The sequence below is a fragment of the Sphaeramia orbicularis genome, chromosome 9, assembly GCF_902148855.1.
Source record: "Sphaeramia orbicularis chromosome 9, fSphaOr1.1, whole genome shotgun sequence".
Taxonomy (NCBI): Eukaryota; Metazoa; Chordata; class Actinopteri; order Kurtiformes; family Apogonidae; genus Sphaeramia; species Sphaeramia orbicularis.
The window spans coordinates 31,440,151-31,466,759 of NC_043965.1; the positions used below are offsets into that span (position 1 = coordinate 31,440,151).

A 26,609-nucleotide genomic window follows, 5' to 3' on the forward strand; every position below is an offset into this window, starting at 1 on the left:
CAGAGAGCCTTTCTAAATAACAGTAACACTTCGTAGTCTGTTTCCATAACAGTAAAATGACAGCAATTCAAGAACATAACAGTCTGTTGGACTGCATCTCAGTTGTGCAGTGGTCATTCTCTCAATCCCTTATTAATTCCAATTACTTGGTAATCTGTGTGAAGGCAAACAATACGCACTGATTGCTCTGTCTGAACTTCTTACATAACAGCACCATTATAGCAATTATGACTCAGACAAGTTGAAGTTACACACATGCTTTTAAAGTACAAATTAAAAACACACACTGTCAAGGGAAATACTGTTGAAGGAGAAATGTGATAAACAATTTTGTTTTCATAGCCAAGGCAACAAAGATTTCTGCAGCCTAGAATGGGTATCATGTGTATAGTTTATGACTAAAATTAAAATATGGCAATGGAAGCACTGCAAATGCACATGAACATGCGCACCTTGGGGCATTGGGGGCTGTGATGCCAGTGATGTGATGAAATTACACCTTCAACAATCTGATTTGTCCTGTCAGAGCAGCAGGGAACAAGTCCAATAACACATACCAGGTTAAATAACTGTGGGGCAGATCAACCTGCACATTAGACAGACATATATTTACATGTCTCACAAACACCAACATGGGCGGTATAATTATGTAACCAAATTTACTCTCTGTTTCACCATGATCTCAGAGTTCAATTGACATATTATCAGCAATAACTAAATATATATTGGATTATATTCATTGTATTTTAATTTCCTGTGTCAGTGTCAATACAATTATCTTTGTTCAAAAAAATTTGTGTTTAACCCTGACATCAGTGAAAGGAAGGGAGGTGTTTCAGGATGAGTCCATTCCTCAGTGCTGCTATATTACAAAACACATGACTGCACATGTCATGATCTCCTGGAGCCCAAAGCGTTCTCAACAACAAAGACCTGCAACATAAAAATACTGTGTGAATTGGAGTTCACTCAAAAGGCAAATCAGTTAAATGTACAAAACACACTCGACACTTTCATCGTCAGTTGCCAAGAGACAAAGAACGCTGCAAAAAAAAAGTGAGATCTAAAAATAAATCCAGATGTCAGAGCAAAAGTGGTTATGTAAGATCTGCGGAAATGAATTAGCAGATGCAAGAGGGCGTGAGAGCACTACTATCTTAATAAGAAAAATGACACTGTCAAACTTACCGCATTATCTAAATTAACTGAACGGCTCCACTCGAAACTAGTGGTGCTATGGTTCGATATCGCATTAGATGCTGAGAGCCCTCTTCAAGATCCACAACATACTCTCTAATAGAAGAAAAAGATGTTATCAGATTTTTTTCAGTATCTATGCAGACAAAATATATAAATGAGTGTGAAAGAGTAGCACTGCCACCTACTGGAGGTTGAAGACAAAGACAACGTATCAAGTGAATCTTACCTCTGGTCGTCTGTTTCAGGCTCCACCAAGATGTTTTCCTGTGCTTCCTTCACCCGGAGGAACACAAAGGAGTCCAAGCAGGGCTCAGGTACTGGGATTACATGAAAATGCATGTGATTTAGGGTGACAGACAATGGAAATGTCACAGCAAATGCCACCGTCTGCTGTCTGAATGCTAATAGGAGTATTCACAGGTCATTCAATGAAGAACAAATAGAGAACCTGAGTGTGGAAACTACATTATACAGGAGATTCTACCTGCTTTAAGCATATCCACTGTCTGTAGGTTGGGGGGCATACGCTTCAGCGCGACTGCCTTCAGGTACGATTCTGTGTTTGCATAGTATCTAGAAACCAGAAGAAAAAAAAAAAAAAAGCTTCATCCTAAATGTACAAGAAATCAAGATTCATTTGAGCTCAGCAATTTTATGTCTCCTTTATTATTGACATTTAATTTAAAAACATTTCAATATGCAATGCTTCAAAATAGAATTTATCTAGTAGTCTCTCACTAGTTTTATTTAATCAACTGTCAAAGACCTAAACAGTCACCAGCAACCAAAAGCATCTATTGATCTAAAATGTTTAAAATGTTCTGAACCACTAATCTTGTCAAAATATTGAAATAATTTAGGTAAAATGCAGTCTCTCAGTGGCATCAGATATGACCCATTTAGATGTTCAGAGGCTCAGAAATGAACATGGAAACACTATTATCAAGAGTCAAAAAAACAAAACAAAACAAAAAAAAAAAAAGTTTGACAGATGACAGTGGTTGTAGATGCTTGTATGTTCAGTTAAAGATATGATTTGCTCAGAAAGTCCTTTTGGATGTAATAGCCTTTGAATGAGCTCTTATGAGCATTTATATTAGTGGTTCCCAACCTTTTTTTGCCCGTCACCCCATTTTAACATAACAAATTTCTGGCGACCCCAAACATTCAAAACTGAGACTTTTTTTTTTGTTAAAATTAAGTTGTTTTTGATCATGTAATAGTTTGCTATATTATGTTGCAAATAAACATTAATTTCAGACAACAACTGGTCTATATAATGTATATTATTGTGGACTAAGGCAGAAAAGCCAGGTGTAGATTACTGCACAAAGTGAGAATTTTATTTTCCTTGGTCAGGATATGTACAGTCAGTCCAGCTTGGATTTACAAGACTGATAATTAATACTGAACAAACAATAACTCAAACTATGAATTATGAAAGAGCCGAAGCATCTGAAACCGACCACAATGAACATTTGAAAGATAAACAGTACCACAGTGCTTCAGTTTCAGCTGCACAGTTTGTCATGTCTTTTATGGATTGTGATTGTCTCTTTCAACTCACCATATATTTTTTATTTGTAAGGGTTTTTTTTTTTTTTTTACTTTTTATCAATTACTAGAAATGTGAGGCGACCCCATTTGAATTCCAGGCGACACCACATGGGGTTCCGACCCCAAGGTTGAAAAACACTGATCTATATGGTCAGTAAATTAAATATAGAAAAATACAAGATTTTCACAGAAAAATTAAAATGCATTGGATACAATTATAATAAAGGGTGCTAAAGCTGGAAATCACCACAAAAATAGTTCTAGATCTTTACAACTAATATCTCTTGGTTATTTCAGTTTTACTCAACTTACTCTTTGGCAAAGGCAAACTCCTCTGGTGAAAGCAAGGATGGATCACCCTCACCCCGAGACTGTTCTCTCTCCAGTACATGTGGGAAAAACTTTTCAATCTAGATATGACACAAAAAGGCAATGGTGGATGAAGGCAGAGACTGATGTAGGGTGTGAGATACACTGTAGAAGTTATATCTGCCTGACCTTCTGCAAACGAGAGCGCAGGTAACTGCTGAGCACGAAACGGATCCTGTCAATCTCCATGCGGTGGACACTGGCCTTTGTATCGCCCTTCTTTACCCGCTGCAAGTTGGCCTCCTGTTGGTGAGAAGGGCCTGAATGACATATTTCTTTTCTCCAGAGTACAAGTCAATGGAGTAGAGACACTTTGAACCCAACTCTATCAAAGACTATGTTCAGACAGCAGGTCTTAATGCACAATTCAGATTTTTTGGTCAATTTTTTTGTGTGCTGGTTCATATTACACATTAAATACAACTTCTATCAGTTTTGAGTATGAACTGAATGTAACCCTGAAGTGACCCACATGTGCGAAAGCAGTCCTGATGTAATATATGACCACGCAGGCACGTATTGTGTTTACGGAAGTAAATGATATAAAATTATAAATTATAAATAAGTTTTCCCACCGCTCCTCCTCATGGGACGCAGAATTGTGATGTTTGTTGCATTTCAGTGATGTAAAAGTTAGATAAATGCGACCTGGCCATTCAGACTGTAGCCACACTGCAAAATATCAGATATGTATCAGATTTAGGACCACATATGAAAGTGGCCTGGGTCAGATTTGTGCTGTTCAAACTGTCTTTAACAGATCGGATACAGGTCACATATGGGCAAAAAAATCAAATTTGGGCCATATTTGCCTACAGTCTGAACATAGCCTTAGACATCTTTAGAACTGACTTAACTGCTGAGCTAAACATATCAGTCATGCTTTAAAACATCTAGTTGGATTTCCTCTTTCTCTTGAAGTCATTAATTCCAGTAGAGATCTGAGACATTAAATATTAATTGGCCAAACTGAATAATGATCAATCTCAATTTTAGAATGACATTCATTAAATGATGTACTTCTAATTATATTTTCAGAGTTATTTTTACAGTATTTAGAAAACTGGTGTATGTTTGTATAGCAGCTACCCTACAGTTAAAAGTTCCCACTGAAACTAAACATTATTACTATTATTATTAGGTTATTTACATGGCAAAAATATAAAGCTGTCACAACTGTACAACTATTCAATGCTTGTACAGGTGTTGAAGGTTGTATATTTAATAATGAATTGTAATGTGGACATCATAAATCACATCTTGAAGCCAGTGAATATTCACACATTTAATTGTGATGCACAACTCGGGGTGTGTATGGGCAAAAATCTGGTGATACGATACAAATCACAAAACTAGGATCACGATACAATATATCACAATATATCATGATACTGTTAAAAAGGCAAGTTTTTGTTTGTTTCTTTTTTATATGATTATTTCCTTGAAGAATTGAATTACACCAGAAATATGCACAAATATTAAACACATTTTTATTTGATCACAACAGGATCTAATGCTAAATCGAAAAATGTTCCTGTGCTAAAACTTAAATTACGTTTTATAGACATTACAGTTTAAGATCCTGTTCATATTCTATTAGTTCAGACCTAACATCAGAACATCATTTCTGTCCCAACAAAGGAACTAACATCTGCCTCTCAGACAGTAAAAAGTGCTTTTAGGATGATTGAAATAACCATTATTTAATAAAACAATGTTAAATAATAATAAATAAAATATAAGCAATAAAGACAAACAAAAAACAAAATGAACCTCCGCCATACCTGCATTTGAATAAATACCTAAAAATATTGATTCAGTACTTTTTAATATCGACACAGTATTGTGAAATGAAATATTGCAATATATTGCAGAACTGATATTTTCTAACACCCCTATGCACAACAGTGGAATACTGGCATTGACCCACTGGGGTCACACAGATACTGGTACTGTAGTTGTGTTTATATTCTATCAAGACTGGACTTACCGAACGTCTTGTATTAAAAGTGAAAAATGTGCATTAATGTAGAACATTAGGAATCCACTAAGAATAGTTAACAGGTTATGAAGACTGTGATGGTTGCACTTTACACAACAATTAATAACACGACTAATTTGCAACTTAATCAACCAAAGGAACAATCTGTGTGTGCGTGTGTGTGTACTCATTGACATGTGTGTAGTTTCAGTTTCAGTTAATGGTTGCGCATAAACACATGAGCAGAAGGTACAGTAGTAGACAGTGTATTCCTCTGTTCATTTACCATATGGGTCAGCTGCTCCATCACACACTCCACCACCTCCGACTTGTTCTCCAGCAGCTCCGGTGAGAACTTCTCGTTCAGCCAAGCCTGTGATGCACACATATAAACATCTGTTACTTTCACAGAGCTCCCTGTCCTCTCACATGGATGTCAGAGGTTCATGTGGGTCATCTGGGCTCACTTCTTCCAGTCTGGCTATGAGCTCCGCCGGGGTCATAACATCCTCCTGGCTCTCGTCTTGGTTCTCGTCGTCAGATAAAGCGTCCGACATAATTTGGTTTAACGAGTAGCACCGAAGAACACTAAGCTCTACCGAAACGATAAACCTGTTTGCGACTGAACTAAAGTTTAGAGCGACTCAAAACATTACAAAATTGTTTTCTATCTAAGAGATCCACACCACACCGTGTGTTTACGCAGCTCCTTGTTTATTCGCGCCACAACTAAAATCTCGCGATAATAAAGAGCTGTACCTTATTTCCTGGGTGTAGCTTGTAAGGCAGCGTTCGTCACAGTGTACTTGTGTACAACATGATTCCAACGACGTTTAATGATCAACATGTTGTAATTTATAGATTTGAAGATCGGATATAGCCTAATAGGTGGTGTAAACGTCTATAATATCCACCAAATGAAGAATATTCAAACATAATATAGAAGTGTTACTGCCTGTAAAACAAACTCAGGGATTTAATGCCCAAAAATCTTGCCACATTGATGTACATGCCCATAAAGTTGTAATAAAATATTTTTATGAAATGATCTCAACAATGTGATTTATTTTTGGTATATGAAGTGTAACTTAATAATGAAGAGAATTAGGAACAAAGAGAAGAATGTGCCTGAAAGCAAAACAACAGTGCGGTTTACTTGTGAACCTTTAAGGGCTTATCTGAAGAAACATGACAAACACAATGCAAATAGGTCCACTTCGCTGAAACACTGAGGGAAATACAGAATTCTCCATTGTTCCTCATTCTCAGAACCTACTCTTTCTTTCCTTCTTTCTTCTTTATTAGTCAGGTGTGAATTTAACAGAAAATGTCATCATCTGCTTGGCTAACTCCAGCTGTCCTCTCTCAGACCACAATGTGACCTGCAGCACAATTTATTTTGTCTAGTTTCCTCTTTTTCCTTCCTTCCCTTTGCTCTTTCTTCATAATTCTGCATTTCTTTTTTTTTTTTTTTAATTTTTCATCATTGATAATCTTGCGTCAGCTATCACCACAGGCTGCTGTAGAAATGCGCAACAACGAAACATTTTTTTTTTTCAATACATATTTTTCTGTTTATTTGCATTTGTTGCTGGTCATTTAATTACTTTTAAATACATTTGAAATACAGCAATTTGAGAGAGAGAAAAAAGTAGATATTACTTACAGTACAGTATTTATACAGTTTAACAATCTTTACAGTACAGTACAAGAAGAGTTTTAGCTTTCAGAATAGTGCAACTGGGTGTTCAGTATGCAGAAAATGTTGTTTTGACAGAATTTGAGAATCAAAATGCTGCCTTTAACTCAAACCAAACAGCAATGTTTTCAGAATTTTTCACAATCAACCACATACATGACATCTAAATGAGTGTTTTTCAGAAATGTGCCGTTATTTAAACTGTAGTTTGCAGTTTATATGTGGATTAAAAGCATTTCCATTTTAGCGCTTTACAAATTTACATATTACAGTTGAATGCAATGTAACAAATTGTGGATATAATGTATTTAAACTGAAGAAATCATACAAACTGTGTGACCAATGTATTACATAGTTCTGTTAAGGGTAAAAAAAAAAAAAAAAGAAAACAGCTATGTATTTGATGCACATGAGTGGTCAGACCTTTTTAACTGAGATATATAGCATAAGCCACCACAGTTCTGGATTCACTTCCCTTCAGTTTATTTTGTTTTAGTGATTAATGGTCAATGCAGTAAATTTTTTTATTACCGTAACTGGCTTCCTACTCAAGCAGAGCAACAACATGTTCCATGTTAACTGACGTGTTGCACTTTTACTTAAGGTTGCTGCCCATATCAACAACAGGCATTCATCTCAATGGTTACCTTTTTCAGTGTAAAGATGAAAAAAAAGCAGTTGCTGATGTGTGGAGATGAGATACAAAGAATCACAGTTTATGAGGATAAATAGGCATCATTGTAGGCAGGGCATATCCAGTTTGGGCACTTAACACTGGGATGGGGTAGGGATATGGATAACCCACAGACCCAATGAGAGCAGAGTGAGCTGGACTCACTGGGAAATGACGGTACATTAGTTGGGCCTGAGGTAGTCTCATTCTGCCTGGGTGAAATCCGGGGTGGAACGGAGGCTGATGTCGAGTGTCTCGGCTTGATTTGTCATAGCCAGACAGGACACAGGATGTGGGTAACGTGGTGTTAGAAGGAGACAGACTCTGCTGAGACGGGGGGACTCTGGATAACATTGTTCTGGATTTGTCCCACTTCTCTGTCTGGTAAAGCCTTGGAGACACGTTGTTCAGCTTCTTTGTGCATGTCAAGGTCTCATCCTGCTGGGTCAACCTGCTCTGGTGTTCTTTATAACCTGGCCGAATAGGAGCAGGACGCAAAAGTTGCACAGATTTTGGAATAACTGTTGTGAAACTTGAGGTAGATGTTGGAGCCCAGTAAGGTTTTTCAGTGTAAGATGATGATGAGTGGATAGGAGGTCTAAAATGTGTGACAGCCCCTTTGTGAATTGGTGTCCAGGCAGTATTTTTAATCTGGCTTTTCATCACTTCTGCTGTCAGTGATCGGGAGTTGACGAGAGAAATGTCTTTATTCTGCCCTGTAGGCTCTTTGGATATCTGACTCAGACTCTTGTCCTCACTCCAGCTGGATGGATTTTTAACAGAGCTGGAACAGTTTTGAGATAAGTCTAAACTTGACGGAGGCTTATCCTGATTACTTGTTGGACTGTCCTCTGATGAAACCGAGAGGGGGGAGGGACTGCGGGAGGAGGATGAGGATAAAGGGTGTGGAGAGCCATCGGAAGAGTTGCAGTTCCTGGTAGAAGAAGCCGGGACCGGAGACTGGGAGCAGTGGATGACAGAGGGCCGTTCTTTATCCTCTCCTTGTGGGCTGAGCGGTAAGTTAAGACTAGCCTGAGCCAGTCTTTTTTTCTTCTCTAGTGGAGATATGACCTCTCCAGTGGCAGATGGAATATGAGCAGTCCAGGGGTTTGTTGTGGGGACCTGCAAAAGGTGGGGACATGCATATACAGTGGTGCAAAGGTCTGTGGATGTTCTGTTTGGTTGAGAACAGTCTGAGTGATGTTTGTCAGAAGTGGCAGTCCACAAAGAGGAGAGAGTGTGCATCCCTGTTTCACTCTGGCAAACAGCATCCGGCCTCCTCTGGGTGAGTACCTGCAAAATAATAAGTGTGAAAAAATATGTGTATAAAAATAAAATAGCTAAAACAGTGTTATTCTGTGTGCTTTGGGTTTTTTAAATAATATATTGCTGGGGTGTCAAACTCAATTTAGTTCAGGGGCCACATACAGCCCAATATGATCTTAAGTAGGCTGGACCCGTAAAATAATAAGAGTGAAAAAAGTAAAATTTAAGTAAAAGTTATATTAGGAAAATGTAATGTCAATAATGTCAACAAAATTTCCTTAAAAATGGGAATAACATGAACAACTTGAAATGTCTTTAGAAAAATAAGTACAAGTTTAACAATATTATGTCTCAGTTTATCATTTATACATGTGCATTATAACTTACAAATCATAGTGGATCTACAAATACACAAAACATTTAGTAACACACGTAACATTGTCAAAGTTGCACTTAGTTCTCTTAAGAAATTTCAGGTTGTTCATATTTGTTCAAGTTAGTCACATGTTTTGTAAAAGGATAGTTTGCAAATGTAAATATTTTCATGTAATTGTACTTTTTTTTATGCTAAAACAAAGAGAAAAATTTGGGGTTGTCATTTATAGGTTATTATGATAGTATTTTACTAGTCTGAAATCAAATGGGTGTTTATATAGAACCTGAACTAAAATGATTTTGACCCCAATGATTGTTAATATCTTCAGTGTAATTCATGCATTTCACAAATTCATCCCACAGGTTGGATTGAACCTTGTGTCAGGCCGGTTTTGGACTATGGGCTGTATGTTTGACACCTGTGATATATTGTAATAAGTTACCTCCGAATCCATCTCTCTGTCTGACTGAGTTCTTTTCCTCTTCCCCTCAGCCTTGTTCACTTTACTATCCACATTCCTCTTATATGGTTTCCTTGGTTTGCTGGGAGGCAGAGGTTTGTCTTCCTCTCCTTTTATGTGTCTTTCAAAGGGCAGAACCAACCTGTTACATAGGCAATTCATATATGGTTAAAATCATTCCTTTATACCATTAAAACCATTGGTTATTTGGAGTCTGAATCATCCTCACCTCTCATAGTGTCTGCGAGTGCAAGTAGCTGCACTGGTGCTGCCTGGACTTCCTCCCAGTTCATCGTATACTTTCTTCCAAAGACGCCTTGCTGTCACCTGTTGGAAAAATGTACATATGAACATTCAGCAATGTTTACATAACATAAAAGGGTTATGTTGTCATCCCGTAGCAATACCTAAAACACTATTCACTTTATATCCTTTATTTTTTAATGCAAGAAATTGATTGATTGTGCAGATTTTTACAATGGAAAGTTAAATCTAAACTGTTACTGTCACTAAAGTTTTCGCTTTCTTACTTGTATTTTTTATGTGTCCATACATAGCACATATCTTTCATCAACTGTGCACCTTATCAGCAGTGGCACTGATGGTAAGAGTCAGCTATGTGTAGATGTTGGCCCCCCTTTTATATCAGTATGAGTTGTATTCTCAGAACTGCATCAAAGACAACAAAGCACATAGTGCTCACAAGCCTAAACCAGCTTTAACTTTATAACTTTCCATTCAGAAACCACTAAGGTGGTGTTTGCATCACTCATTGCATTAACAACACTTCAACTGATACTCACAGAATCATAGCCCCCGAGTTTCTCCACAGCTTTGTAGATCCTCCAAAGATTAACTGTATGTGAGAGACAAGCATGAGAACCTTTTCATTTTATTTAGAGTATATACAAATGCTGTTGAATTTAGTGTCACGCAACAAAATGTACACTCACTTTGCTTAAAACCCAGGTGTGGGATTCTTTCGATTGGTGTGCCTCTGTTCTTCATAAAAGAGTGAAGTCTTGATACAAAAGACTTTTCTTCCACTTGCACCATACTGGGTCTCACTTCTTCCTCGCATTCGTTTGTAGAGTCATGTATCTCAATAACAGAGGGGGAAGTCTAGAGAAAAACGGAAGTGTCAGTGAAAAAATAGTCTTTGCATTGGACTTAACTGGCCCCATGTGAACATTACACAGTCCACTGCACCTGGCATGGAAATCAGTTTTTACTGTTTAAGCTGGATTTATCATAGGTGGGAAATAAAAGATTCAATGTCATCTGATGGGACACAACTGTTGAAATGAAACATAAAATCAGAGGATAGGGTTTTACCGCTACTTTCTATAGATAACCACTGCGCATCCTGTCTGGAGGGAAAGCAACAGACTTGTGGGGTTTTTGGTCTAGAGTTGTCTGTCACTAGTATCTCAAATGTCACTTTGCAAAACAAACATAATCTTGAAAGATAGATATGTATGAGCTGCTGTAAAGTGTTACATGCAACAATAGTACAGGTAACTGATGAGATAGTGAACTTCATGTAACCAAATTATTCTAAAATCTGAAAAATATATGTACTTCATATCCAAATTCCACAAAGATTACATCTATAACTTTTAACTGAGCATAAGAATACCCAGAATTGAGATGTATTTACTCTCAAAGACTACCTAGGACTCGAGAATAGGAAACTGACAATGTCACTATTTGTGGTTTACAAGAAAGAAGAAATGAAACAGTAAAGGCATGCTGAATTCAATCTTCTGAGTGTAAAATAAGTAACATGTAAGAAAAGAAACCACTGTAATTTGCTGCGTGGCAAATGGCGATGATGATTTTGAACTACATTTTTTGATAAATCCATTACAAACTGAACAAGTGTCGACCTTTTCTCTTTTATTTTGATCTACATAATATACACATGTGTAATATCACAGTGAATATTGTGCTATTGAAAGTAGCTTATACAACCCAAATACTAAAGCGCATTTCAGTTAATGTGATAGAGTCAGAGATTGCAGTATCTCACCCCAAATATTTACACATGAGATTTTATATCACAGCACTGTTGATTAATTTCAACAGACTGGGTGCTGAATAAGACGACAAATGAGAATGTCAGTGTTTTAGTTTGAATCACCGCCTGTAGAAGCTGCTGTATTTCTGCGGCAGTCATTGTACAACAAAACAGCTCAAGGTGGTTTCATATTGAATTAAGTTCCTCTATGCGGTTCCTGGTTCCGAGAAGTGAGCCCCTAGAGTGAGTAATAGTGAAGGTGCAGGCCTCTAACCAACATAGCCCACACTGAGTCACAGTTCAGCTGCTCCTCAATGCTGTTCCCAGCCAACAAACAGAGAGCTTTTTCCACTGCCAGGACACCACAGTCATCTGCTTTTCTCACATGAGTTAATGTGTTTGTATTTCTCTTTCTATTTCACAAACCACATCCCTATTTTCTGTAAGTTCTGAGCTATAAACAAGCAATCTGCAAAATATAAAGTGCTTCTTTCTCAAATGAATGGTAATTGATTATAGATAGCAGTCAAATGTGTTAATATTACTAATTTGTCTTCTTGCAAAACTCCTCTTGTGTGTGACTGTTTATGTTCAGATGTTTTCAGATCTGATTCACAAAACTTTAAAGTTTACACACAAACAGTCTCTGACAGGAAATGTCTGCCCTCGATGGTACACAGTGAAGCCCCCCCCCCCCCCCCCCCCCCCCCCCCCCCCCCCCGCTACGTAAGAGGGAATATCACTGTTTAATTTTCAGTTAATTTCCATTTGATGAAATTTTCTGGAAAACTGTGTGGGTGATGTTGATGTCAATGTGTTGATATGCGACTCTCACAATGATTATCAGTGGCGTGCTGGATTGATGCTATCGTCACCACAGAAACCACGAGGCTTTCAACTAACATCAGCCTTGGAAATTTGATGAGCTAATTTGTGTTTCTCATATTGTACCTCTCACTTCAGTTACCAGAACAATGGCAATGAGGACCTGCTGCAGTTTCTGTATGTGCAATGAAATATTTTGATGTGTCTTCAAGAGAGAGAGGGAGAAATAGAGATGTGCGTGTGTTGTGTAAACCTCCCAGAAAACAAAGCAGAATCACTTATTCCTTGTTACTCATTTCGCAATTAGGCCCTGAGATGAAATAACTGTACACAGAATCAAACGTTATCTCAAATTCACTAAAAAAGGGAAGTGAAAACACAACACATAACTTACTGTGAATAGTCATGTCAGTAGTCACTGATTAACTGTAACTGATGAAAATTGTGGAGAGTCTAACTGACAGTTTGTCAGCAGTGACAGTGGGGTTAGTACCTGGTTCACCATCTCTTCCTCTTCATCGCTCACTGAGGTTTGTTGTGACGTCTCATTCTGATCCCCTTCAGCTTCAAGACACACACACACAAGATCCATTATTCACTGTTTTACCCAAAACATGTCCAAACGTTGCAGCAATTCACTACTTTAGTGTATGAACAGATATTGAATACTTTAAAATGATCTTCAGCGCTGTTTGGTTTTTGCAGTTTTGTGTGATCAAATTAGTGATCACTGAATACATAAAAATCTGCAGACACACTGTTAGCTCAGTCTGATATAAAACCACAGGTTGCAAAACCACTTCCTGCTCCAGAACACAACCGCTTGTAGGCTGCACTGTATGATATTGTGACATACAAACTACGAAATACATGGAAATAATACAGTAAACTACAAGTAAGGAATGTACATATTCTGATTATTGGAGCAGAACTCTTTTTAAACATATGAAAACAATATATATAGCATATAATATCATTCAGGTGATACTATTCTAAAAAAAAAAAAAAAAAACCTCTCCAGTTTCTTTAGCCTTTTCATTTTATATTTCCTGTTTTTCCCAAGACGTTTCATAGAGTGAGGCCACAAATATGCACATTTTTGCAAAAATCTGAATGTTAAAAATGTCAAAATGTCACAACATGTCAAACATCTTGGGGAAAAAATGCAGTTCTGAGAATGAAATGTCACTCGTCAGAACAAACTGTCAGCTCAATACGCATAGCCCTCCACCCACAGTGATATAATTTGTGTGCAAAACCAATATGCTTCTCTTTTGAGATCACGTATTTCCTGTGCTGTGGCTTGAACCTTTAATTCTGCTTTCAGTAGCCTCTAACTTCTCCATTTCAAGTGTGAGAAGTATGAGAGATATCATGATAAACTGTATGGTTTCCCTCAGCTTAGAATTGTTTTTTTCATGGGTTTGACATTCTAACCAAATTGTTTACCAAGCTGTTCTATTACAATAGTGATCTCAGTGGAAGATTTACAATACAATAGCTTATGATATTCTGTCAAACTGAAGTTAATAATAAACTGTCAATAAACACTGTTTGTTCTTTCCACAAACAGATGCTATATCAGTTAATATACATTTCACACAGTTTTCATTTTCCATATAAAGTTCTTGAAAAAGCGTTACATATTATAGTATCGTCTATTATATTTCATATTCAGATAAACTGCTCATAAAAAGTGAACATAAAAAGTAGGACTGGAGAAAGATTAGTCATTCTTACCCATCTCCAGAGGGTGTCTTCTGGTCTCTGACTTTACACTGTTTGGTGACACTAATTCATTCAGCGTCCTCTTCTGCTTGTCACCACAAAATAGGAAGGTGTCTCCATCAGGCACTTTCATTGGTTGTCTGATTGCACCACAGCAAATGCCTCTGGGAAATTGAGTTTTTTTCCCCCTCATTGTATCTGTCGGCTTTGTTTCGTGTCTTTATTTTCACACATTTACACAAAAATATATTGAATATGAAAAAGCTATTAATTTGTGTGGATTGATTTTATTTCTTAGTTCACAGGTTGAACAGAATATAAAGATCTAAGCACAAATATTAAGTTCTTTTTTTACAGCACAGGAAAAAATAAAGTTTTTGTCCAAAACTTTAAAAGTTATCAATATAGCAAACTATACTGTCTTATTTATATCCCTACAAATTATACTATATATGTGAAATTCAGGAGATGATTCTGCCTTTAATTAAAATGAGTTTTGTCTTTTCAGTTTTTATTTTAATAATTAAAATGTAGAAATGTGTTAAAGTGATCGATAAAACAAAATGCCCTAAATATCAAATACTTACAGTCTGAAAAAAAATGGATACAGACAATTAAATATAAGAAGATGACAAAATGAGAAGTTAAAAAAACAGCATTTCTCATGCATGGAAATGAATAAAAGGCTATTTTTGGACAGAATAAATGAATCCAGGGTTGACTTGCTATTAACTTTTGTAAAGATGCAGTGATAAGACCTTGTCTGCTTAAATTCACCAAAATTGCTGCATTAGGGGAAGTGAAAGACACATCAACTGACATCCAAATAAAGATTTTGTCTAAATTCAGGAACAGCCTTTAGACAAACAGGCAGCAAGACATCAATACTTAAATCCGAATCACATGTTTTTTTTAGTGCTAAAAGATACAAATATGAATGCGCTAAAGCCAGGATATTTCTTGCTGTATAAAGTAAAAAATGTACCACGATGAGTTTGCATCTTGAGAGCATGTGTTTAAAAGAGAGGAAAGAGCACGAGAACTGATGTGGGAGAATACATTTTACAATGAGAAAGCAGTTTTATCAGACGAGGTGTTACATTCACATACTGTAAACGTGGGTTGTATTATTGTGTAATGTCACGATATAATTATTCATCTCAGTGTGAGCAGATATGCAAGGTGATTTTTTAAAAATTTCTCAAATCTTCCAAATGAAGAGCTTTGAGATAGTACGCTCTGTTATTTATAATATTGTTTTTTAAGGAAGTTGCACTGAAGAGGCGACATTTTCCACTAGAAATGGGGGTCAAATCTATATTTTTTAAACTTTTTTTTTTCATTGGTCAGCTCTTTCGTTACTATCCGTTATGAGTCAAAGGGAGTTGTCTGCAGATCTTCTTCATTTCGTATTAAACCTGTTGAGTCAAACACATTGCTTTAACCTTGGAGAGGACAAAGGTCATTCTATAAACCCAACTCTTACACTATCATCTTCTTTTCTAATAATTATATTCATCATTGTCCCCTTCTGTTCAATCCGAAACCTGAAAAATAGCACAGATCTTATGATAAAAAAACAATAAAGAGTAACTGAGCTGCACTTGACACACGATCCACGTTTCCTCCACATGTTTTTGATCTATTTAAAAGGGGATGCCCTATTCCTCCATCTGCTGCGGATAGAGAATGACATTTCAAAAGATTAACATCTAAATGTCAAAATAACCAAAAATCTACAAAACTGTCCTCTTCGCTGAGGGATTTTTTTTGGCAGGTGGTTTACATTTTAGCTTTTTGAGAAATTGTGATTGTATAAGATCATTTGTAATGCTCATATTTTTGGCCCCTGTATAAATTCCTTTATGAAGCCATTAATTATATACAGTAAAAATTAGATTTGTGAAAGACTCTCTTTGTGTGTGTGTGTGTGTGTGTGTGTGCGTGTGTGTGTGTGTGTGTGTGTGTGTGTGTGTGTGCGTGTGTGTGTGTGTGTGTGTGTGTATGGTTAGAAATTAATCTGTTTATGTGTTCTATTTTTTTATATATATATATATCTGTGTAGCAGCACTTTGGCCAACTGTGTTGTTTTGTAAAGTGTTTTATAAATAAAGTTGATCTGATTTTAATTTGAGAAAACTAAATATTTGATCTATATTAGTACCAGATTCACCAAAATCTGATGATCTGATTTTGATTTGAGAAAACTAAAGATTTGATGTACAGTATATTAGTACCAGATTCACCAAAACAAAGAGGCAACAAAATTAAAGAAGAAAAAAAAAAGAATTACGAAGTGAAAAAAAAATACAACAATATCTGAGCTTTGACACACTTCATATCACATAAAATGTATATCTTAATGATCTTAATTCCACTGACTTTTAAGAGGCTTTGCAGCTGCAACAAACAAGATGAATAAAAACAAGAAAATCCCCTGTTATTCATTTCAGACTTTCACTGACATGAACATATGAGGTTGAGGCGAGGGCAGCACGATGTAAATGAGAATGTGTGGAGAAAATATTGTGAATCCTACCAGACAATATTTCCTCTGAGTGAGTCACTATCCTAGGAGAAATCTGCAACAAATTCCAGTTATGGTGAGAAACTGCTTAACTGTTCCATAGATTCATTTTTATTTAATGCAGGGGTATACACCAATTTGATTTATTTTTCATTTCTAAGTGTGCAACAAAAACAATCCTGAAACTGAGTTGGTTTATTAAGTACACTGTAAATTAAACTGATGGAATGTTTTTACTAAAAAGCAGATTTAATAAAGAATATTACATCTTCAGTACACAAAGCCTGATAATTTCACAGTTAAAGTGTAGATATTTTATTCTTAAATAGGGATCTGCAGTGGTTTGCAATTAAACTCAAGACAGCATTATCAAACCATGAGATCATAATATATGGTAAAAAGTTAATCCCTTCTCTAGAAATTCTTTACATTAAAAACTGTTTATTTAAAGAAGGGGGAATAATTAACTTCGCTTTCTCAGTCCGCTGAGCAGATATGCAACTGAAGGATGTGGGAGACGTAAAATCAGATTTTTTGTGTGAAAATGAAACCTATGCATTAGAGGTGAATTCCCCCCCGCTGATGCCTCATTCCAGGAAACTGATTATAGAGCAAATACTAACTCTGTTTATACATCTGAGTTCCTGTTAGACCTCTGAAAATCCCTATAGGTTTTCAGTGTTATTTGAAGCTTTGTAAAACGTATGCAGCCAAACATATGTTTGACCTGTTTGAGAAGACATGACAACACAAACTCATTTATTGATTTTATTATGAATGATGTTGGTGCATTACAATAAGATCTGGAAAAATAAACATGAATAATGCAGTGATATATGATGCCCTTATCTATTCACGATAATTTCATTTTTCCTTTTAGTAACTGACCAGAAAACATTAAATGCAAGAGTTTTATTTCAGGAAAAAAACAGCAACTTGCATAAGTGTTACTGTCACAATGTCCAAATGGTTCATTAAAATATCACCAAGTGCTTCTCAGAGGGTTTCACTGCATTCACGTCCCTCATTATGGCACCGTAACACCTCATACAACTTATTAGAGCTCTGTTATGCACTCAAACTCAACCTCAGACCAGCGAGATCTTAAAAAAAAAAAAAAAAAAAAAAGAAATTATGCTGACATATCTTTTCTTTATTTCAGCTTGTCCCTGAAAATTAAATATGTTGAAATGATTTGGTTCAAATGAGGAAGGACTAGTGAGAGCGAGAAATGAAAACCGTTATACAGTCACAGTAAAAGGAGAATCAAAGGGATGCTTTGACGCTTTCCCCACCACAGTTGATAACCCAGAGCACAGCAAACACAATCTGGATTTTTTTTTTTTGTTAAATATTCACTTCAACCACAATCAGATCAGCACAAAACATGGTCTAAAATTCACACAGGATGTAGGTTCAATCATATACAAAAAAGAAAAAGAAAAAAACTCAGTCTTCCGGTAAAGAAAGGCAAAACAAGGCAAAGGATTATACTGTAGCTGGTACCACCATCTTTGATTTTTTTTTTTTTTTTCCTGAAATGGAAAGGAGCAAATGCTACAAGCAACAATGAAATTATACCTGATATAAAACTGAAGTCACTTTTTAAGGAATGTGAACTAGAAGTGCTCATTATGCTCACAATTGAAGTTAAGACTTAAACATTAATGAAGGCTGATAATGTACTGCATCACATTTCAAGGTAAGGAGATATTTTTAAGGAGGTGGGAGGGAGATTTCGTCAACCTATGGGTCTTTCACGAATGCCTAAACTAAGCCACCAACTGCTTACATCAACGTTAATTGAACTGCGTTCTTGAAATGAGGATAGATCTGAAAAGCCTCTGGCCCACGATTACCATTTTCTATTATTGGTCCATTTACTCCATTTCAGCCTGATCAGCTCACTTGTGTGTGAGAACCGTCTTTGCTGAGTGTTGTTTTACTGCAGAGGTCCTCTGGGGCTGTCAGGGTGATGATCTGGAGATGGGGAGGGGGCTGCACAGGGGCTAGATGAGCTCCACGTAATTGGCTGGGAACATTCCAAAATGGCCATCTGGGCCATAACCTCGCCACCAGCCCTCGTCTATCATCTCGATCCCGGTGATGATTTCGTCCGGATCGAACGAAATCTCTGTATCATCAGCTGAAAGAGGAGAGAAGAGTCTCAGAAACACATTATAAAGATCATTTGGTGCTGGGCAATATGCTGGATGATTTTACAGTTTTAATTTCCGGTACTGTATGAATTTTTCATAGATTCTAACACTTTGATAGTCCCATTAATTGTGCATACTGTTATTAGCTAATAATCCAAGAATGAATTACCCACATCTCACTCACAAACAATATTAATAATAATAATCCACCCATAAAAGACATGATTTCTCTAAAGGCACTTGAGAAAGACAGATTCAGAGTAAAAATTAAAACACTGAATTTGAGTTACATCTTAGAACTGTGGACATTACGTAACAATAATAAAACCATCTTGAAATGTTTTGGAAATGACTGACAGTTACATTTATTTTTAACTTTTGTTTGTACTATGTTGCAGTTGGCAAAATTAAAATTGTACAACAGCCTCATGCATATTTTTACTGCACATACTGCATTTTATAATTTTGTAGCAATGAGTGAACATGATAGGAATAAAAGCTTTCATTATATAGATGATGCCATAATCCTGATACAGGCTTTCTACCATCCAGCACTAGGATCAAGTTATTTCAAAAGACGCTGGTTAGGATGTTTCTGTCTGATCATACACATTAAACACAAACAATATTAATATTATCATAAGTTCATTACTAAGTAATTAACTGTGTCACTATTTGCCATTACATTGGTATAAGCAAAATCAGTTTCCTAAAAATCTAAAAAATTTTTTGCTCTCCAAGCTAAACTAGAAGTTATTATTACTTATTTTACAATCATGTACAACCAGTTTTCCAAATCTGCTAACCCTGTGTAGAGCATTACTGAATGTTAATTTGAGTATAAAAATTAATTTTCTCTTGTCAAAAACCCACCAGCCTGGTAGTCGTATAAAGCTCTGGCACAGACGCCTCTGTCTGACGTCTCCTCAGGGGTCACTTCATAGTTGTTCTCCTCCACCTTTGTGAGCAATGATATTAAGTGTCACTTCAGAAATTATACGACAGAAGGGAGCAGTTATTCAGAAGGAAAGTAAAGACCTACCTGAGGGGGTTCTTCATAAACAGCCTCCTGGACATAGGAGTTGGCAACCGGTGCTTCCTCTGTGAACAGAGATTACCATCAGTCTGACTCTGAATGTTTAAACACTTAATCCACCAGCAGGTGGCACCACAAACATCTGACTGAAAGTGCCTAGATTTTTGTTCCTTTCCAAAGGCAGCAGATGAAGGATGATTTATTTATTTATTTATTTTTAACTTTTAAACACTAAATTTAATCTTAAAAAAAAAAAAGAACAAACATAGCCCTACATTTTTTTTTGGTTTCTGGAATTTGTTGGACCTCAGTCAGTCACTACCTCTGTGAACATCAGCCCCTGATCTCTAAAGGTTAAAGCTACAGCTGGTGTGTGTGAAATGGGCCCCACCTTCCAGCTGCTCCTGGGGGGCCTCCTTCTGCTCATCATACTCACATCTGGACTGTCCATCATCCACATCAGGCTCTTATCACCCAAAACACAAGCACAGACATGCATATACACAGGAACACATTCACAGGTCCACACAAGTTGAATTCCACCACCAAGTGTCAGGCATGAGGAGTATTAAAAAAACAAAAAAAACAAAGAACAACACGCAGGAATTTGGAAAAATTCTTCCAGAAAACAAAGAACTCTGTGTGGAAAATGACTCACGTTGAAATGAGGATTATGAGGATGAGTACACACAGGAACAATGAGGAGAAATGGGGCATGGAGTTTTTAGTTTAGTGTGAATATGTCGCCCATTATGATGTGTAAGTGTGTGTTCGTGTGTGAGCTCACACCTGTGGCATGGACAGGAGAGGCGGAGCTTGCTGGCACAGGAGAAGCTTGGCGCTGAGGTGAGCTGGCTGGCTCAGTTTCATACACTTGCTTAGACAGAAAAGGGCTTTGCAGACGCCCTGTGCAGAGACACACATGGAACCCCCAAGCATGCAGAGCGGATGAGATAGAGAACACAGCAGACAGGTTGAGCAGAAGACAATGACGCAGATGAAGAGCTGAATACAACTACGTGGCAACAACGCAGAAAGTTAAAGGCTGTAAAAAAGGGAGGCTATGTCTATGACAAACAGATTAGACGGGGTGGTCATGGTGTCTGCAGGACCACTACCTGGCTGTGGGCTCGCAGGGGCAGCAGAAGGGACGTCGGAGTCACTGGGGGTCATCCCCCTTTCCCTCTGCTTGAACATCTCCCTAGGGTTTACAGCACGCTGAGAGATGAGGGAAGCCGCCTCCTAGAAAAAAAAAAAAACAAAACATGAAATGCACCGAATGATTAGTCCTCATAGGTTCATTCATCAGGATTTCTGCAAGTTTTAACAAGTCAAATGTAAGAACATGAAGCGTTGTGAATGTAATTAAACAGTGGGCTTTAAATTTGTTATTTTCAGCGGGCTTCAACCAAGCACTAAATGTGCTGCTCTCAAGCTTGTAGAACTGGCATCTTCCCTGACTAGATGAAAATAACAGATTTTTTTTCATTAGGACACCACATTAACCAACAAACCACACTGTGGCACATGAGCTGTGTGTTCTTAGTCAAATTCTGATCTGCACAGGGAGCATTAGTGGTTATTGACCCCAAGCTGGTTTTGACTTGTAGATTTGTTACAGCATTGTCATTATACATTTTCTCCCAAACCCAAATAAAGTGAGACTCAAGGTCTTCATACACCCAGGGCTTTTTTGTGACAACTGTTGCATTGTCACATCACTGTTGGTGTGAATACTTTGGACATTCATGATGTTTTTGGCAGTGTGCAGATGTATTATGGCTAATGCAACTTTACACTAATGTTAATTTCATGACTGATCTGTCAGTTTTATTTAAGACATTTTCAGGTGTAATATTCACATTATTTGGACCTAAAAAGAATTGAGAGATCCGCAGAAAGCCTCAATAATAGTGTGAAGGATGTTACAGAGGAAAAAAAAGCTGGGAAGATTTCCAGCAGTGACTTGCGAGTCCACTTCTGAATCTTGTAAATGATCAGAAAGAAAGAAGATGTTATGCAGTAAAGACTAGAAAACAGATGCAGCTTTAAAACGACTCATGTTTGATTAGTCCTAGACGAGCACTTGGAAAGAGAGGAAAGAAAATGGAAAGTAGTCTGGCCGGAAAAGGCGCTTTCGGAAAGGGGAACTCACGTTGGCCTTTTCCACAGATTCACCTCTCCTGACTGCTTTCTTCTGGGCTGCCTGGGTCTCCTCTTGCTCCGCCTGATGACGTTGATATCAGTATTGGCACTGCTGATTAGCTATACCTGACTGACTTAAGTGTTTACATGATGTGTACTCTACAGAAAACTATTAAACCATCAACACAGTCACAGAAAAGTGGGTAACACTGATCCACACTCATATCTGTATCTGATCCTTATCCTGTTGAAATCCATTTGCATAAAATCTAATCTTGTTTGGAGAGGGAACAGCACTCACCCAACGCTGTTTCTCCTGCTCTTTACTTGCTTCTTCCTGTTGCTGCTGGTACTTCCTATTAAACAAATTAAAAGAACAAAGGTAATTTGATTTCAAACCTTTAACTGTGTGCTTCTGATAATATCAAATTCAGTTGCTACCTACTTTTGCTGCTCGATTTGAATGGACCTCTCCTTGTCTCTCTTGTCCCTCAGCGCCGCCTCCTTGGCCTCTCGGTCTTTCCTCTCACTCTCCAGCTTCTGGCGCTCCTCATCTGCCTTACGCCGCTCCTCCTTACGCCGTTTTTCCTCCTCTTTCTAATACACAAACCAGGAACTTTCACATTTTTGAGTTACTTTGACAATATTCTTTTGTATAATAAGTTTAAGGTCACAAAACTTTATCTAAATACAGTAAAAAAAAAAACTAGAATTACTTAGGAAAACTGCAAACAAAAGGATAAAGTTACATGCATGCTCTTGCTGACTATGGTTATATTTCTAATCGAAAAACTGCTTGCACTGTATTTTTATTAGAGATTTGAGAGCAGTGGCAATATATGTCAAATGTTTCAAAACTGCAAAAGCTGGCAGTACTGCTGACAAGTTCAGCAAGTCAAATGTAAACCACTTAAAAACAACAACAGTGATGACAAATTGAAGGGATATAAATATGTTTTCCTGTTCTTCCTGCTTTAAAAGTGACAATGTCTGCATGAGGTGAATACAGCTTTGGAGGCTACCTCTGCCTGTGCCCAGAAGGTGTCCTTATTGGTCTTTTTGATTTCTGACATGGCATTGGTCTTCTGGTACACTGAGCCCTGTGGGAAATTACAACTTAAATGACTGTTTTACGTTATCACAAGAAACACAGTAACTAACGAAATATTGGACACAATTTAATCAAGCATGATTTAGCTTTCAGTTACAACACAATATCTTCCATTGACTGACAGAATTTTAACATCACTCTAACAAAAAACACAAGCAAACAGGAGGGCACTGGACAGGAAAAGCATTGCATACCACAGGACCCTGAGGACCACTGTCCTGAAAGCGACTGGAAGTTTCTTTGTGGAAGCTGTAATTCGCTCCTGACGCTTTGGCCACCTTTTGCATGATCACGTCAGGTTCCACATCCTCATCTGCTCTTGCATTTACTGTGACATGAGCACCCTGTAACCACACAAAATGTAAGTTTCTTTTAATAATCAAACAGGAAACATATGTAGAGGCCTTATCTTAGCTCATGCACCTCCCTATAGTTTGTCAACATTTGCAGTGGATAGAAACAACACTGACATTTGACTAATAAAGTTGCCTGCAACATGCTGCATCAGTATTTTCATTCTATATTTATTTTCTTACTCCAAGTTATTACTACCATACAGTGTAACACTCAAATAACCAGCCTGTAAACGTAAACAGATTATGAGGCAGAAATTCAAATGAGTGAAAGCCACTTGCATGTAAGATTACCTTAAGAAAATTTGCCATAGAGCTGACATGATTTGCACATAATCCCTTCCTGGCGTCCTTCACACCTTCTCCAGTCTGAAAAAGAAAAAAATAATACATCAACTCCTGCTAAAACATCCAATGAGTTGCAACAACAACAAGGAGGAACATGTAAGGAAGTGGAGTGCATGTCTTACCCAGTTGATGAGAACATATTTAGGCAGACCAGAATTTGGATCCTGGACCCGACAGAAAGCATACATCACTTTTCCACTGTTCAATTCCTCAACCAACTCCTCCAGTCCTCCATCTGATATATTAACATGTTGGAAAAATCAAATGGTTACTGTGGTCAGTTGTGCTAAGTGTGGACATTTTTTCCCCCTACAAATAATGGGTTGAGAAGGCAGAGGCAAGCAATGCCTTTGTGCTGATATTCGAGTACTGCAGTTGTATGCTGACAGTGAAATTCCTGCCCACATTTGATAATATAGTGTGCGATTATAAAAACTTGATAACAATGTCTACCCTGTTACTCACCTCCCTTTTCTGCCAGGCGGATATCATTACTGTTTCCCTCATAGGTGAACAAGGCCCTGTGGACCACACCAGAATAAGCCATTAAACAACCAGATAAAAACCAAGTACACAACAAAATAGGATTCTGTTTCTCCAATATGCACCACTTCATATCACACAACTGTAGTAATGCTGCAGTTTTAATCCCATTTGAGCTAGTCATGGCAAATGCATGGATGGGACTTAACTGACTTTTCAGGCCATCACATTCGAGAAAAAAAAAAAAAAAAAAAAAAAAACACACAAAATAAAAAAAACAATGCTCTGATCATCCAGCGAATGTATAGTGCACCCACCTGATATCTGGGAGTAGGCAATAGCTTTTTAAAGAAGTAGAACAGCAAAAAGTGTCTTTCTAAACAATTTCTCTAAACTTCTGACTATTTTTAACTTTTACTATTGTATAACTATGTGTGGAACATTTCAGTGTCATTTTACACTCAAAAACTGCTGACTAATGTAAAGTTCTGCAACATGTCAAACCTCAGAGACATTTTCCTAAAAAGTGACCCCACCCATGAAAGCTTTACTTGAGAAAAATGCAATGCCTAAAGCTGCAAGAGGGGAAATCAGGGATAAAACATAAGGATACGAAGAAAAAAAAAACATTCCGTCTTAAGCTCTCCCCTCTCAGTCCAGATCAAAAGACTAAATATAAAGATAGATAACCTAATACCATTTCAAGATATTATTGCTATCACCACTTTTCTGAACTTCCATGCTGAGATGCACAGTAGAATCTCATCCAGGTTGCAACTGAAAGAATCTGATCAGTGATTGGTATTGACAGTTGACACTCCTAACAATTCAACTATGCAAGATTTTGAAAACAAAGCAAAAGAGTTGAAGCAGAAGTCATAGACATCCTCTCAGACCACTTCAGCTACAATATTGTTAAAGGTAATCATGCCAATTTTGCCTAGTGACATTACAAAACTATAAAGAACACAGCTTTAATGTATCCATACATTATTCTAATGAATTGTGAAGGTATGAGTACTCTGCTGATACCATAAAAATATATATCATATTACCTGTGTCTTTATTTCAACTGACAACTTAATACAATAGAAAAAGTACAGCGGATTGCTGCATATGATATGGAAAATGAAAACCAAGAGAGGCTGTATAGATTCAGTGTGTACAATATAACTTCCCCTTAATCCTTAAGGGATTAATATCCATCAGCAGCAGCAGGCCTAGACATAAAAATAATCGCATGTACCACTGTATTTGTAAAAGTTGTTAAACAGGAAGCCTACAGTCATATTATCTTGCCTCAATGCAAGACACTTAGTTCTTTATTTTTTTATCTTTACAACATTTCCTTGCCAACATGATTTATTGCAAAAACTGCAGCAGTTTTATGTTGCTAAGTTAATATGTGGGGCTGTCCAAGAGTTAGTACAGATTAGTTCATGGCAGTAATTCACAGAGGAGTCTTTTCCAGGGAGGATTCCCTGGACGTTTGGCTCGGTTGTTAATTAGTTGAGATCATCCTTAAATACCTCTAAGTCATGAGCAGGTTTGAGTCTAATTCCACCAGACACAGACAGACAGACTCTAGTGTTATGTTAGGTGACAGAGAGGAAGTTCAAAGATTGAGCTTTCACCTAACTTAGCTATACTTGATAACCACACTCACCAGGAAGTGGGTGAAGCAGCAAATTATTAAATCAAAACTATAAAAAACCATCTTACTTAAATATGCAAAAGTGTATGAAAGGGCTGAACTCAGCACCTGCATGTTAGTAATTTGATGACCCTAGGATGTTAGCATAATTACACGACTAGTTAGCTATTTATCCCATCTTTACCAGACCCCGTCATGCTGCCATAAATTTAAGAAAGCCTGCCAAAGCACATGATAGCTATTACAATGATGTCTTTGAGCTGTTAGCATACTGTCCATTGTTGTTAACCAAGTACCATTAGGTTGCAAATTGCGTTAAGTTTAGTTATCCAACGTGTGAAATTACTTGACGACTGATTGGGTCAGTGCTAGCCAACACTGCCGCTAACATAATGACTCCTACAAAGGACTAAAACAGTTTCAACATGCCGTTCCTTACCAGTTGGTGTTGGATTTTTCATCTACCACTTCTTTATATGCAGCTGTTAATGCAGGACCATTTTTGCTGAGGTTAACTGCCATCTTTATGCTGAGTACAGCTAGCCAGCTAGCTATTCGGGATGCGCCCTTCCTATTGGGAGGAGTGGCGATGATGCTGACTTTCAGTAGAACAGGAAGCAGCTACTGTGGTTTAGCTAT

General features: G+C 37.3%; 3 protein-coding genes across 9 annotated transcripts; all 3 read right to left on the reverse strand.

Moving 5' to 3' along the window:
- Nucleotides 1–241: 241 nt before the first annotated feature.
- Nucleotides 242–5,824, reverse strand: gins4 (GINS complex subunit 4 (Sld5 homolog)). Of its 2 annotated transcripts, XM_030142463.1 has the most exons (9): nucleotides 5,575–5,824; nucleotides 5,394–5,480; nucleotides 3,256–3,369; nucleotides 3,070–3,167; nucleotides 1,685–1,773; nucleotides 1,427–1,517; nucleotides 1,189–1,293; nucleotides 1,016–1,043; nucleotides 242–933 (listed from the first exon to the last, which is right to left on the reverse strand). In XM_030142463.1, exons 1-7 carry the CDS (start codon nucleotides 5,662–5,664, stop codon nucleotides 1,197–1,199), a joined length of 666 nt encoding a protein of 221 aa, XP_029998323.1. In that variant the 5' UTR covers nucleotides 5,665–5,824; the 3' UTR covers nucleotides 242–933; nucleotides 1,016–1,043; nucleotides 1,189–1,196. The 2 variants fall into 2 exon arrangements, with proteins under 2 accessions (XP_029998323.1, XP_029998322.1); XM_030142462.1 differs by lacking the exon at nucleotides 1,016–1,043.
- Nucleotides 5,825–7,499: 1,675 nt separating this feature from the next.
- Nucleotides 7,500–14,306, reverse strand: arid5a (AT-rich interactive domain 5A). 2 transcript variants are annotated; one of them, XM_030144621.1, is made up of 7 exons: nucleotides 14,167–14,306; nucleotides 12,920–12,990; nucleotides 10,535–10,703; nucleotides 10,385–10,437; nucleotides 9,811–9,908; nucleotides 9,564–9,723; nucleotides 7,500–8,772 (listed from the first exon to the last, which is right to left on the reverse strand). In XM_030144621.1, exons 1-7 carry the CDS (start codon nucleotides 14,285–14,287, stop codon nucleotides 7,516–7,518), a joined length of 1,929 nt encoding a protein of 642 aa, XP_030000481.1. In that variant the 5' UTR covers nucleotides 14,288–14,306; the 3' UTR covers nucleotides 7,500–7,515. The 2 variants fall into 2 exon arrangements, with proteins under 2 accessions (XP_030000481.1, XP_030000480.1); XM_030144620.1 differs by having other exon boundaries at nucleotides 10,385–10,464.
- A 3,129-nt stretch (nucleotides 14,307–17,435) lies between these two features.
- Nucleotides 17,436–26,578, reverse strand: dbnlb (drebrin-like b). Of its 5 annotated transcripts, XM_030142624.1 has the most exons (15): nucleotides 26,410–26,577; nucleotides 24,299–24,354; nucleotides 23,956–24,068; nucleotides 23,780–23,854; nucleotides 23,327–23,476; nucleotides 23,044–23,121; nucleotides 22,467–22,618; nucleotides 22,323–22,377; nucleotides 22,032–22,103; nucleotides 20,995–21,118; nucleotides 20,666–20,782; nucleotides 20,268–20,342; nucleotides 19,883–19,941; nucleotides 19,714–19,798; nucleotides 17,436–18,827 (listed from the first exon to the last, which is right to left on the reverse strand). In XM_030142624.1, exons 1-15 carry the CDS (start codon nucleotides 26,490–26,492, stop codon nucleotides 18,691–18,693), a joined length of 1,431 nt encoding a protein of 476 aa, XP_029998484.1. In that variant the 5' UTR covers nucleotides 26,493–26,577; the 3' UTR covers nucleotides 17,436–18,690. The 5 variants fall into 5 exon arrangements, with proteins under 5 accessions (XP_029998484.1, XP_029998485.1, XP_029998488.1 ...); XM_030142625.1 differs by lacking the exon at nucleotides 22,032–22,103 and having other exon boundaries at nucleotides 26,410–26,578; XM_030142628.1 differs by lacking the exon at nucleotides 20,666–20,782 and having other exon boundaries at nucleotides 26,410–26,576.
- Between the last annotated feature and the right edge of the window lie 31 nt (nucleotides 26,579–26,609).